This window comes from Glandiceps talaboti, chromosome 13 (genome assembly GCF_964340395.1).
Source record: "Glandiceps talaboti chromosome 13, keGlaTala1.1, whole genome shotgun sequence".
Lineage (NCBI taxonomy): Eukaryota > Metazoa > Hemichordata > Enteropneusta > Spengelidae > Glandiceps > Glandiceps talaboti.
Window position 1 is genome coordinate 12,262,961 of NC_135561.1, and position 14,879 is coordinate 12,277,839.

Consider the following 14,879-nt stretch of genomic DNA (forward strand, 5'->3'; position numbering starts at 1 on the left):
GTGTGCGTGCGTGCGTGCGTGCGTGCGTGCGTGCATGCATGCATGCATGCATGTATGTATGTATGTATGTATGTATGTATGTGTGTATGTACGTACGTACGTGTGTGCATGCGTGCGTGCGTGCGTGCGTGTGTGTGTGTGTGTGTACGTGTGTGTGTGTGTGTGTGTGTGTGTGTGTGTGTGTGTGTGTGTGTGTGTGTGTGTGTGTGTGTTTACGTCCGTCCGTAGGTATGGCAGTATGTCCATGCATGACGGTGAGTCAGTGAATTTGTGAAAGCAAGCAGACTGATTTGCTTTTTACATACCTGATGCAATACGATGTACATCGCGAGTACCATGTGTATGGATAGTTGACTCTATGGGTAAGGGATTACTACACTCCACTCCATCAAATGTAAAGTACCATCTTGCACAGGAAGCAGCGGTGGATCCGGAACGTAAACGAATATTACCATTGAACGTGACACGTAGGGCTGTACCAGATAACTTCTTGTCGAAACTACAGTCCTGGAATACAATATAGTATCATAATTACTGTATTTGAACAACTCAGTGGTTATCTGAAGTTGGCTGGAGAAATCGTGTGTTTCATTAAACCATGCATGTATTAGGAGACTACCAGTCAGCTGGCTAGCACCACAGTGACGGTTTGGGTATACATGTATCTCAGCCCACTAACTAGACTGTCGACAGTCGCTCGCGCCTTTTTTCCCCTACGTTTTATCTAAACTCCGATCCGGCTCAACACTAGTCTAATCGCAAACTGATATCGAGGGCCGTTCCTCGACCACTCGGGCCTTCGGCCCTCGATATCAGTTTGCGATTATACTAGTGTGGCGCCGGATCGGAGTTTGGATAAAACGTAGGGAAAAAAAGGCGCGAGCGACTGTCGACAGTCTACCCACTAACGAACAGACTGGAAACGCATATTGCGTATACGCTCACCCTTCAAGTATGCCTTTTGTTTTAAACTCTCTCCGAAAACTGTCGAACGAACTGCAAAACGACACTTCGGGTCTTTACGTTTTTTTTGCAAATGACTCGAACAGTTTCTATCGGAAAATGTCAAAGGTTATTAGTAAGTGTAGTCTATGACCACGGGAAGCGAAGACCGTCACACAGTCAGAATTCTAGTCTGTATTTTAAGTGGTCTGATTTATATGAATATACGGTTATGTGGATTAGCATAGAATCCACACCATGTAGAACGTTTATCATTTTTCGCTCTACCTGAGATAACACACACACACACACACACACACACACACACACACACACACACACACACACACACACACACACACACACACACACACACACACACACACACACACATATATATATATATATATATATATATATATATATATATATATATATATATATATATATATATATATATATAGTTTTGGTAGTACTGGAACTCTTTCCTGGTTGTAACACGGAGTTTCACGCATTGTGCGATCATCAGACAACTGCTGGTTTCTTCTCTCTGGGTGTGCTGTTTATATAGAGTGCAGACAATAGAAATATCATCACTATTGTCTGGGTTGGTGTTGTGTGTGTGTGGAGGTTTTAGTTGTTACTGTGTGAGTTATTGGGTGCGGACAAGTAGGTGTTGGCGGGTTGTTACATGTTGGGCTTTGATGTTCCGTTAGTTAACGGGTTTAGTTTAGGTGATAGATGCTCTATTGAAGTTGGACAAATAAAACTTATTCTCGTGTCAGCATTTGGATATCAACTCAGTTCTTTTGTTTAGTGTGGAGTTTTTGTCGGACTATGTCTGTCGGACTATGTCTGTCTGTCCGTCCGTCCGTCCGTGCGTCTCTCTCTCTCTCTCTCTCTCTCTCTCTCTCTCTCTCTCTCTCTCTCTCTCTCTCTCTCTCTCTCTCTCTCTCTCTCTCTCTCTCTCTCTCTCTCTCTCTCTCTCTCTCTCTCTCTCTCTCTTGTTTAAATAATTTCAGTTCGTTTGAGGAACCCTAGGTTGTTTGAAGTCTCAAAGTGGGTGGGGGTGGGGAGGCTGCGAAAAAATTGGCCAAAATATTTCTCCTCGAGTAAATTCTGCTAATTCTCTGTATAAATAGTGTATTTATGTTTACACTATGCAGTTAGGCCAAGGAAGTTGCTGCCACTATACGTGTCACGACACTTTAATTATCTGGTCATAGGTAGCAATTAAGGACTGGGTACTTGTAAATTTAAAGTGTCTTGTGACCATTGAGCTGAGTTGCTAAAAATGAATGTAATAATGATGGGGATCTATAAGTTGTATTCGAAATGACGGTTTGTTCAGAATGCAAATAAATATCGTCGTCATAAACCTGCCCCTTTGTCCTATTTATGGTAACATTTTTGTTAGGGGTAAATTATTTAATTTCGTGGGGGGGGGACTGGAGGATTTTCGGAAAAAAAATTGTCGACGGCTGTAGTAAAAAGAATTTGCTGACCAACTCAAGACATATTTTTTTTCCAGGTTTATGACCTTAAAAACTAAAAACTGCTGTGCTGCAATTAGTGCAGAAACCAGCTACAAATGTCAAATTCCCAGTTACGTGTATATGTCTCCCTCTACTGGCAACACCGGCAATTAAACTGTTTAAGAGCCGACGTAAAGCGTCTAGTGTTTTACGACGATATAGGAGGGAGTCAGTTAAGCGCCGCCGTAAATCGACTCCTCGTTTTACAACGATTACTCAAACATGATATTAAACTGTGATCACCTAAAAAAATAAGATTTGATCGAGAATGTATTGACCACTTCTCCACTTAAGACAAAATAAGTCAACAAGAAATGAATCGCTCATTTCAACCAACAAAAGTTACATCGAAGTTAATTAGCTTGAGTCTTTTGCCGACAAAGTTAGGTCACTCCTTACAATCCAACCGTTGATGGCGCTCCTCCTTAGTTCCATACATGTGTGAGGTAGGAAAATTATGATAAAGCCACTGACGACTACGTGTGTAATACAAATGGTGACGTCCACGGACGTCTAGTTTATCGCATTTACGTCAATCCAGATAAATTCACGTAATTGTCTAAAAGGAAATCCACTGTTTGTCGATATTAACACGTTATATACTTTAAAACACAGCTCTGAATATTACAATATTGTTAAACGTATCGTTAATGCCAACGGTATTACATGTCACTCATCAGTCCGTACGTTGGGTTGAATACGATCGGTTTGATATAGGACTGAGGGGTTAGACAGTCTTTGAATACCGCGGTTTGTCACATTTAGCTTACTTCGTGCCTTCATTGAGATTTTATAATGATCTCACCATCCTATAGCCTAGCTAGGTCAACATGGAAATTTCTCTATGAATCAGAGGCGCAGTTAATTTGTACGATTATGGTTTTGATTAATCTGACGTCATTTCTGGAAACGAGGTTGTCGGAGTAAAGCCACTGAGTCACTATCATGATTACTTATTTACATGTGAACATTTTCACAAATTTTCACAAATTTCCTATCAATTAAATGATTTCTCATTGTCAAAATGATTCCAATGGGGAGTCTGACCAATTATAATTTATTTTCACCATGTTTTCTGCCATTTCTAACTTGGAATTGCCGCATCAGATCACACCCTCAATGATATTACGTTGTCCGAATTCTTGTTTAACATGTCAATCATGGTTCGAGGCATGATTACTGTGATCAACCAATCATGATTGTGATTGGTATTTATCAAACGCGAAATCCTGATTGTGATCGATAAGTCATAATTTTATGATTGTGAAAATCGATGCGCCTCAGGTAAATCTCTCTAATTAAACATAACGGAATATGAAAGAGAAACTTTAAAAAAATCAAACCAATGACGGTGGATGGAGTCTTGTGAGCCGTTTTAATGATAATACGTAGGTTTGATGTATAGTTCTATAACTATTACATAACACTTTCAACAGAAATTGTAATATACCAAATTAATGGAATACATGATCACTGCTCAAACAATCTCTGAAGTAGTGCACAACGCCCTCTATATATATATATAGGTTTAGTTTTCACTCATAGCAATTTCTTCAACGATCACTCTGGATACAGAAGCCCAGCCGGTATAAGCATCTCCCATTGCATGACCAGTGGAACAGGTACCAACACGAAACTCCACATCTACCCTACCAGCTGGAATACCAAAGCATATCCCTTCCACTGAAAAAAAAAGACAAAATATATTTGTAGGTCGTAATTGTTAAGAAATTGTTGTAGAGGACACTATACAGTGTAAATTTAACAATCACATTACGAGATTAGTATATATTTGTAATTTGTGATTTTGTAAAGACATCGAAACAAGCAATGGCAAAATATACTGTGTAGAGATGTCTTCCAAACTGATACTGTAAACTTATTTCATATATTAAAACGTCTGTCTGTTATGAAAACGTCTGTCTGTCTGTCTGTCTGTCTGTTAGCATTCGTAATATTATGCATGTATGTATGTATGTATGTATGTATGTATGTATGTATGTACGTATGTACGTATGTACGTATGTATGTATGTATGTATGTATGTACGTACGTACGTATGTATGTATGTACGTATGTACGTATGTATGTATGTATGTATGTATGTATGTATGTATGTATGTATGTCCGTATACGTCCGTACGTATGTCGTTTCCGTAAGTATGGCAGTATGCGCATGCATAATGGTGAGTCAGCGAATATATGTTTGAAAGCAAGCAGACCGATTTGTTTTTTACATACCGGATGTACTACGATGTATATTGACACCAGTGTGTGTATGGATAACTGAATCTATGGCAAATGGTTTAAGACACTCCACGCCATCAAATGTAAAGTACCATCGTACACAGGAACCACTGGAGGAAAGTGAACGGAGATTACCATTCCATGTGACACGTATGGCTGTATCTTCTGACTTCTTGTCGAAAATACAGTCCTGGAATACATAAATAGTGTCATAATTACTGAATTTGAACTACTCGGTGGTTATCTGGAGTTGACCGGAGAATTAAATTTTAAACCATATAGACCCTACATTACGTGTAGGGTCTATGATTCTTTCTAAACAATTCAGCTAGCTATCACCACAGTGACGTACGGTTTAAATAAATGAATGTACGTCATGTGGATTAACATCAAATCCATACTGTACAACGTTTATAAATTTTCGCTCTACCTTAGATATAGTCTATGTTTTAAAATCTCTTTTGAAATGTTTTGAGAATACTAGCTGTATGCTCTTAATTGAATGCTGTCTTTCAAGTTCATTGAAACCGCGGCGTGGTTTCATACAGAAAATTCAGGATTAGCTTAAATATTTTGGAATAATGTCTTTTCCCCCAAGGTTGTTATAACCATGTTATTCAATTGAAATGGAACGGTTTTACCTTCACAGCAAATAGATATAGAATTATTTTATTTTTTAATTTGTCATATTCTTACCTTTATAATCACGTTTTCACGCCCATCATTTAGGTTGTTCCAGGCACATTGTTTGATATTGACTGTCGGGACTGTTACAGGGCCTGGTTTTGCCGCGCCTCCCGATTCAGCACATTCTCCCTTGTCACCTTTTAGCCCATCACGTCCTGGACTACCAGGAATACCAGGTACTCCAGGAATACCAGCTGGTCCAGCTAAACAGCATAACGGCTGTAAGTATGATAAAGTATGTGCATATATTATCTCTAGTTTTTCACTATGTTATAAGCATTTCATGCAATAAAATAACTGTGACAAAAAATAACTAACTAATATGTCACACAACACGTGTACCGCTATAGTCAAGAAAACCGAGCGATTATTTCAAATGTTATATCACGATCGATTACAAAAAAAAGCTGTCATTCGCCGCAGAGAGAGAAATCCGAGTCGTAGACCTACAAGAGATCCAAAATAAAAATGTGATACGGTTTAGATTACTAAAAACAGTCTAGCTACATAACAACAATATCAAGACATGTCTTCTCACCTCATCAACTTCAGCAACAGCGTCTATGCAATCAATTCTCCCCAGTGTTAGTAGAAGTACGAACACATACACGTACATGAAAACCATTGTTGCTTCTCTTCTGTGGTAACGGTAAAAATCGTTCAGTTGCTGAAGAGTTGTCAGGATTTACGGAGGGGGCTCATGTGGGACACTTTTTAATGTGTGTCGCTATACCGGGGGAGTCACATTCTTTCAATACAGTAACTGCTTTTTGTCAATTCTTGTCTGTCCATTCATTGCCGTAAACTAGAAATGCATGACACGATAATTCATATTGATAGGTATTGATTCAGAAATGAGCACAAGGGAAATGCCAAATTTTCTCAGTGCACAGTATGTATTCCATCTCACGTCAAAGTAGTTTGTAAAATGAAAGGATGTAAAGAACAACATGGTGCAATTATTATGACTACACTACACTACACTACACTACACTACACTACACTACACTACTATAATGGGGATATTTTGGGACTTTAATATGTTGAGGTTTCAAACGCGTGCCAAATTATGTCCTAGGTCTACAACGTGCGTGCAATATATCAAAACAAACAAACAAACAAACAAACAAACACACACACACACACACACACACACACACAGTCACACATACATACATACATACATACATACATACATACATACATACATACATACATACATACGTACATACGTACATACGTACGTACGTACGTACGTACATACATACATACATACATACACACACACACACACACACACACACACACAGTGGGTTTGACAAGCCTTTCGATTTTAGTGGAGATCCGATTCTGGATCCTGATTTCAGTCACAGTGAATATGACTATTTTTTTTATATGTAAAACTATTATATTACTAACAACAGAAATTGAGCTCCAATCTGTGGCGCCGCCTTCCTTCAGTTTATGGTCTCAGTGTATAGAGATGGGTGAAGATTTTGCTATCTTTCCAAAAAACTGCTCAGTGTTAATTGGTGGAGGTAATATGCGCTCTACCTCCGACACAGAATATTATAGCAGCGTACCCCCCCGATGTAAATAGAAATGCTGACCAAAACCCTCGTTATTTACAATACTGTTAAAGTGATCGGTCATAATTCACTTTTCATATTAAATTTTGGGGAGAAAAATAATACAAATACAAAATAAACAACTCTAATTTTTTATTATGCTGGTATTATTGTTTGAATAAATTATTAGAAAGATAGCTTTTCAAAATTAACTTTCTGATGATAACTAAAAACTCTAATAATATAACATGAAAACTCTAATCAGGATGTGTTGGCATACAGATCGAAGTAATACCAAAAAATAATAAATATTTAGATTGATTTATAAATTCACAGGTACTATTTGGTTTCTTTTTAATAACGTCGAAAATTCGTTTTATTGGTATTTAGGCCACATTGAATTGATATAATGGGATCTACAGGTACACTTGATATTTAATTAATTTTGGTGTTTGTCTTTAATGTAGATCAATGAATTAAATGAGTAAATCCCCCCTTTCTGGACTTTATGATATTGGACCGGATATTGGTTGTTGCGGATTGTGGTTGTACAATGCTGGGGAAAGCGGGTGGTGGTGGTGGTGGTGGTGGTGGTGGTGGGGAGTCGGGGTGGTGGCATACCGTGGGAGGAGACATAAGTCATACTACAGAGGAGGTGCGCCAACCCATATTATCAGCGCCGACTTATAATTCAATTCCAATGCGTTCTTATTAGTATATTAGATATCAGCTACTTAATTAACTACAACTGGATCATTTCTTTTGCCAATGTATTTTGTTAGATTATTCGTAATATGAAACGGTATTGACCGCAATGTGGCTGAACGTATTTTTTTGTAGCTGTATAATAAATGGTAATTCTTATGTTCATGAAGCGGGGGCTATAACTACGAATTTCTTGCTCATTATTTGAACCACATTAAGCCTTCGTAGCTGTAGCTTACTTAGTACATTTTGCGAAATTTCTCGCGGCTTTTATTTAAACCATTTATATGAGGTGAGTGTGCGCCTGTCATGAGTGTGCTTGTGCATACGCATGCTTTAATATTTCTCTCTCTCTCTCTCTCTCTCTCTCTCTCTCTCTCTCTCTCTCTCTCTCTCTCTCTCTCTCCCTCACTCTCCCTCCCTCCCCTCTCCCTCTCTCTCTCTCTCTCTCTCTCTCTCGCTCTCTCTCTCTCTCTCCCTCGCTCTCTCTCTCGCACACACACACACACACACACACACACACACACACACACACACACACACATTGTCATGTGATCATAGAGCTGCGTCTTATAATTTCTACAAAATTGAATGCAATCATGATAGACTTAGACTGTAAGTGTAAGATACGTCGTGACGTTCCGCCCTCACCGGCCGGCCTCCTCCGTTTCGCTCAGCGCGGCATGCAAATATAAACACACCATTGATCAGCTCGTCGTAAACGTACCCCTCTGTATTTATGGCAACGCTCTTTTGTTAGCGAAAAAAAGATGTACTCTATATGTCTTAGTTTTCACGTCTTTAATTTCCTCTATTAGAATTATGTGGATATGGTACATATCTACAGTCATATTTATCAGCCTTTGTTGTTGCGTACAATTCGGCTTTTAGACACTGAAGACGTTTACATGTATTCGTCCAAGGATTTCGATTCTAAAGTTGCGCGTATCAACATCACGAACATTGACCATGGCAACTGCGCTCTGTTCCATTTTGTCACTTTTAGTAACAATCGAACACTGTTATTCATTCTTGTATACGGAGTTGCTTCTGCTCGTTGAGCTTTTGCAAGATGCATACTGTAATATTAATATTACGTTAAAATGGGACTTCAAAGACTTGTGACGTTCATCGCGCTGTATTTTATCAGCGCTGCGTACAGTCTAATGAGAAGTCTGCCTGTCATTGGTGGAGTTTTGGCGATCTGGGAGAAGACATTTTCCAAAGGCTTCGCGGTCATATCGTTGGTCTTCCGTGTTGCCAAGAACATCAAGGACAATGTTCTGTCGATAGATAAGTTACTTTTGAACTTGGCGTTGTTTCCGATACGCTTCCCCGTCTTCATCGTGTCATGGGTCTGCCGTAAACTGACCCAGAGGATCGTTGGAGCAATCGTCACACTTAAGGGAAGACTCCTTACGATGTCTAGTTTCATCTTTGAAGTTGGATTTTCGATGATCGCACAAATAATGCGGTTACAGTATATAATGTTGATGATTTGCTTCAGCCCAATGATATTGGCCTATAGGAGCACATGTGCAACCGGAAAACTTCTTCTCAATATCATACCACTGGAGTTTGGTATGACAACTGATATTAAGGAGCAAGTTGATGGCCTTGGCAGAATTCGGAAAGAAAAGCGAGTTGAATGTGATGGCAATATTCATAAAATGTTGCTACGACGAGTGGATGCCATGGAAAAAGATATTCAAACGGACAGGCGAGATATCCAAACGATGCTATCGGAAGTTGATGAAATGTTGGACAAAGTGGATTCTGGACTAAATATGCCTCATCATTCAGATAGACAACGGTCACCTAGACGACAGTGTTCGTGTGGTCATTTGCCCGGTCTGCGGCGGATGGCAAGATTGTCCACATGTTCTCCAGGCATCGAATTTGACACTAATAATACTTCTCAGGTTATTCCTACCGATAATAATGTTGGAGACATTGACAGTCCTGGATCCCGTGTCGTACGGAGACGACCAGTGGGTCGAGTTACTAGAGACATTAATAACAGAGAATCTGACGTCGAACTGAGACGGCCAGGTGGTCAAGTCTCTGGTAATATTGGTATCAAGGCCTCATTTTCTATTCCAAGAATGTTCCATCGCTTTTAATTTCAAATGATACGTCGTCACGTCGATAGTGCATTTTGTGATCAGATACTATGGACTTATAGAAATGTAACGAAGAATTTAAAAAAAAAAAGGGCAAAAAGGTGATTGATAAGTTCTTCACAGTCTTCGAATTCAAAGCGATATATATTACAGACATATGACCATTCTAAGAATGATAAAATGAACTGGGCATATCACATCTAAAAGTCATTTTTGATTACCAATATTCAAACAACACATTGGTCTATCTGTGTAATTCAGCCTGTTTGAAATAAAACACCTACAAAGTTAATTTTGTTTTGTGGAAGAATATTTTCCATTATGTTTGGCGTATGGTTTTAATTATATGGGTATCATTCTCCATGAAACAGACTGCATTTGCTAGCATAATATTTTAGTTGTTTCGCCCCTCCCCGTCATACTTGAATTGTTGGACGAAATATTTCAAACAAACGGTAGGTCATGAAACCGTACATTTTCCACAAATAGCCTAGTGTCGAGTCATGTGGAGATTTTTGGTTTTTGCATTTCCTTTAGACCCCCGTAGGCCTACCCGCGAGAGCCAAAAATCCACACACAACTAGATACAAGGTTTATCAGTAAATTATGACGGAGAAGTGAAGAATTTGAGACAGCGTTTCATCATATCTATAAGCTTGTCATTACTACACTATACAAAACAATGCCACAGAAAACATTGACTCTAGGCCTGTGTGTGTGAGATAAACATTGCTATTTGAAACACAATATTTTGTTATTTCCGTTGATTGTTTTCTACTAGAGAAGACATGCTTCCATGATTCATTTTGTTGTGAAATAACAGACATGACAAAGAACCGGATTGATAATTGATATGATATTGTTTGTTTTGCAATCATCTAAATATTGTCATTTCAAGCCTTGAGAGATGGCGCCCTCTATGACACCATTGCACTTAGTTGTGCAATTTGTCAGCATCCGGGGCCTTGTACATCTCTCCTTGTACTGCGGTTACTTGTACCAATCCGCCAAAATAATTTTTATGTAGTATATACACATTGACGATTTGGATGTGCTAAAATATGTAGAAATTGTTCTTAATAATGTTAGTATACTCATATTTGTATCTAAATGTGATGAAACGCAAATTTTCAAGAAGCAAATTCGGCGGACAAATATCACAAAAAGTTCGGCGGACTAATATAAATTCACACACTATACTCGACCTCTTTCTGGTGTCCATCCGTCGACAGAAGCCATGAGGTGAGAGCGTACACCAAGAAAATGCGTATTTTCGGCTTGATTTTGTTGAAATCGCTCCCAAACTGTAACGGAACGATAAATAGTATCACCGTAGTATCTAACAAGGTGTGAATACATGTTTAGAGGTGTGAAATACTCATTGTCGCAGTTGCGTATATATTGCCGATATGCCAATCCAATATGGCGACGACCATGCATCGATGGCGCACGATGTAAAGTTTAGTTGATAAAGCTAAAATAACCACCATGGAACGTAAATGGCTGTTGCAACAGTGTATGACAATTGCTATATTTGAAATCAGCGTGATGTTCATTTTGTGATCTCAATGTGTATGTAAGATTACAACTCAAAGTTTGAAATCATTCATACAGAACACCCAACAGACTAACGTGGAAAAGTGTCCATACACGTGATGTGACGCATGAGTTTGTATTATTCAGATTTATAATGAATATAGTTATTGTAAACTCAGAATTTTAGCATATTACCGTTTGTTTTTACTATACGGATGAACAGTTGCTCCTGTGTCTCTAATGTCTTGGCGAATGTAGTCAGTAATTTCGTCACAACAGTTTGCAAGGCAATGATTGCCATACTCGAACTCGGCCTGAGTGAATGTAGAAAAATGGGCCAGACGATGCAACTGTTGCCTGCTTATATCAGTCCTGTAAACATAAATGCAAAAAACAAATGTAAAGCCTTCAAATCAACGTAGGCTCAGGATAACTAGAAGACACTACACTCTCTTGAAGTTGAATACGTTGCCAACCTGATGTATTATTGCAGTATTGTATTTTGTACTTGTTGGGTGTGTTGGCTAAAGAAAGAAATATGTTACATTACATACCTTTCATTTGAAACCACATATTTCATTCCACTTTCCTTCTTTACAGTACCTTAAGGCTTCAGAAACGCCTGGCGTCAAGTGTCCTTAAGTGCGGCAAAAATAAGGTTTGGTTGGATCCAAACGAAATCAATGAAATTGCAAATGCTAATTCACGTAAGTAATTAATTACGTTGTACATATAGGATGATTTTGATAGTGTTCGCAACTCTTCAGGTGACTCTAATATTCTAACTTTATGAAGTTAAGTCTCTTGTAAGATAAACATGCCTCAGTTTTGACATAGTTAACTACTAGTATGTAGATGTCCATGTGAAATGTTTTGTCCCCATTTTCTAATAACACAGAAGCTAATGGGTATAAATAATTTTCCTTTTCTCAGGTCAGAATGTTCGTAAACTTATCAAGGATGGTCTTATTATCCGTAAGCCTGTAGCAGTTCATTCACGTGCACGTGTAAGGAAAGCTGCCATTGCCCGTAGGAAAGGTCGTCACATGGGTTATGGTAAGTAACTTTTGACTGTACAACATGTGTTATAACAGTACATGTATTGGGCAAGAAACATGTAGTGGCCACTTACAGTTGATAGCGATATTGTTTATGTAATCTTATGTATATAGAGTCATGCCATACTTCTATCAATAATCAAATTCTAAAACTTAACTCAACAGCTCTGATACAAATAAATATATCTGCTTTCTGATTAAGCCTGTTCTTCCATCTAGTTGTCTTTGTGCATTGCTTGAGATGGAATTCAGGTGTCTGTGTTCCAATACGGTGATTAAATTATTCCGAAGGTGTTCAGGGTCATGGTTTCTCCTAGCTGTGAACACAGTGCTTGTGATCTCAATGAAAGGACTAATAAGATACTAATGACTTGGGCGAGGCCATTCCCATGCATCATAATACCTTGTTGCTACAAAGCTCAGGTCTATACCAGTTATTAATTGTGTAGGAGAAAAGACAGGCCCCAGTCTCGTACAAAGAGGTACCTTGTACCCAGTCATCAAATTGACCCACTATATCAGGAAGATGTCTACAGTCCCGCACAACATTTGTAAATGTATATTTGCTTTCTGTACATGTATTCCATCATTTCTTGCTAAACATATCACGTTAAAGCTTGACATTTCTCCTGGCATGGTTCTGATATTCACTATAATTCATACACATTACAGGTAAAAGGAAGGGTACAGCAAATGCCCGTATGCCTGAAAAAGTTGTGTGGATCAGGCGTATGCGTGTCTTGAGAAGGCTTCTCAGAAAATACAGAGAAAATAAGAAGATAGACCGTCATCTGTAAGTGTTTGTATGTCAAGGCATACAGTTGTCAGAGTACGCCTGTAGAGTGTTTTTGACTTTTGACTAAATCTGCAACAAAATTGTAAAATTAAGGACAGATTCATTTTGCTGGATGGGAACACAAATGATAGTCTATGCGTCGCTACAAAATTGAAATGAGATCACATACTAGTAAGTCCAGATTCAGAAAGTTTAAAATCATGAAGATGTCTGTACATTGATATTGCTGTAGAAGTGCACCTAGATATATATATATGTGTGTGTGTATGTATATGTACTTCCTTCCTCAAAATAAGATTGTTCTATCATGTGGTTACTGTCAAATACCTATTTTGTTGATACTTTATCGATAACACTACTAGCTAGTTTAATCACCTCTTTCTTTGCAAATTTGTTCTCAAGTCTCAATAAGTTTGTTTCTGTTTACTTGTCATCCACAGTTACCATACTCTGTACATGAAAGCCAAGGGTAACGTGTTCAAGAACAAACGTGTATTGATGGAATTCATCCACAAAAAGAAGGCAGAGAAATCCAGAAGCAAAATGCTTTCGTACGTATTATTTTTAAACCTTAAGATTTGAATATCTAGTCCTCTTATAATTCACATGGGTATGAAAAGTTCACAGAAGACTCTTTTCAACCAGCTGGCTTCCACTACAGCGTCAGAAATTGACACAAAATTACAGTTGAGCAGCTGTATAGCTGTGAATTCAGGGAATGTCTGTATGGCGTGCGCTCATCTGTTCCACAAATGACTCATAGTGGTAGCTGTCACAGTGTAAACATAGGACTGAGAGTGGTGAAAGGGTTCACCCAGCGAGACTTAATTTACCTCTGCACACCAAGACTGACATTTCCTAAATCTCATCTGTATGCAATTATCTTTCAAGTTTAGTAAAAGAAAGATTTACCAAATCATTATCGTATTACAGAGAAACTTTTTAACTTGCCAACTGGTATATAATGAAGTGAAATATTTATACATGTTTTCTTTAAATTTCAAACAACCTTATACACTGTTTGCTTGGACCAGAACATGGGTAAAATCTAAACAAGTTCCCCAGTCATTTTTTCCCAAAAAATTGCAATAATCTTTGTAATACTTTCATTCCTGCACTCCTTATTTTCCTTTATTGATGCAATACTTATTGTCTACAAACCCTCTTATCTACATGTATTTGGATTCGCAATCCTTTTGGCCTGCAAAATTGTTATTTAGCATGTGCAGTGGGAAGTCATGGCTGTGACCAGAAAATTAGATAATTGTAACTTTTCTGAGACTGGTGGTAAAATTCTATCACAGGTAACAAATAGTTGACTGGGAAAAGTGTGTTGAAAATAGTAGTACTTGTGTAGTCACTGAAATTAGCTACAAGACCATCAGTTACACAAATTGTTAAGTTTCATGTTTTAAATTTCTTTTTGATATATTTATACAGCGATCAAGCTGAGGCTAGACGTGTCAAGACAAAAGAAGCACGTAAGCGTCGTGAAGAACGTCAATTGCTCAAGAGGCAAGAAATGCTCAAAACATTTGCTAAAGAAGATGAAGCCGCAACTACAGCTACCACTACAACCACTACTAAAAAATAAATCAGCTGTGATCTTTCTTTTGTGCAGAAAAACAACAAATGTACTTTGGAAATTCTTAATCAGAGTAAAAGAAAAATTATTCTGAGAA

The 14,879-nt window shown here is 38.2% G+C and overlaps 3 protein-coding genes across 3 annotated transcripts in view; 1 reads left to right on the plus strand and 2 right to left on the minus strand.

Moving 5' to 3' along the window:
* LOC144444830 (collagen triple helix repeat-containing protein 1-like) overlaps positions 1 to 1,814 on the minus strand; it is a 2,316-nt gene extending 502 nt beyond the window's left edge. The window contains exons 1-2 of the mRNA XM_078134375.1: positions 1,419 to 1,814; positions 306 to 507 (exon numbers count right to left, since the gene is read on the minus strand). Coding sequence (XP_077990501.1) covers positions 306 to 507; positions 1,419 to 1,457 — 241 coding nt within the window. The 5' untranslated portion in view covers positions 1,458 to 1,814. The remainder of the gene's footprint in view (positions 1 to 305; positions 508 to 1,418) is intronic.
* A 2,019-nt stretch (positions 1,815 to 3,833) lies between these two features.
* LOC144444504 (collagen triple helix repeat-containing protein 1-like) lies at positions 3,834 to 6,111 on the minus strand. The gene is made up of 4 exons (XM_078133938.1): positions 5,950 to 6,111; positions 5,421 to 5,630; positions 4,719 to 4,914; positions 3,834 to 4,160 (listed from the first exon to the last, which is right to left on the minus strand). Exons 1-4 carry the CDS (start codon positions 6,034 to 6,036, stop codon positions 4,006 to 4,008), a joined length of 648 nt encoding a protein of 215 aa, XP_077990064.1. The 5' UTR covers positions 6,037 to 6,111; the 3' UTR covers positions 3,834 to 4,005.
* Positions 6,112 to 11,010: 4,899 nt separating this feature from the next.
* LOC144444476 (large ribosomal subunit protein eL19-like) lies at positions 11,011 to 14,879 on the plus strand. The gene is made up of 6 exons (XM_078133904.1): positions 11,011 to 11,049; positions 11,944 to 12,050; positions 12,277 to 12,399; positions 13,074 to 13,194; positions 13,638 to 13,748; positions 14,638 to 14,879. Exons 1-6 carry the CDS (start codon positions 11,045 to 11,047, stop codon positions 14,789 to 14,791), a joined length of 621 nt encoding a protein of 206 aa, XP_077990030.1. The 5' UTR covers positions 11,011 to 11,044; the 3' UTR covers positions 14,792 to 14,879.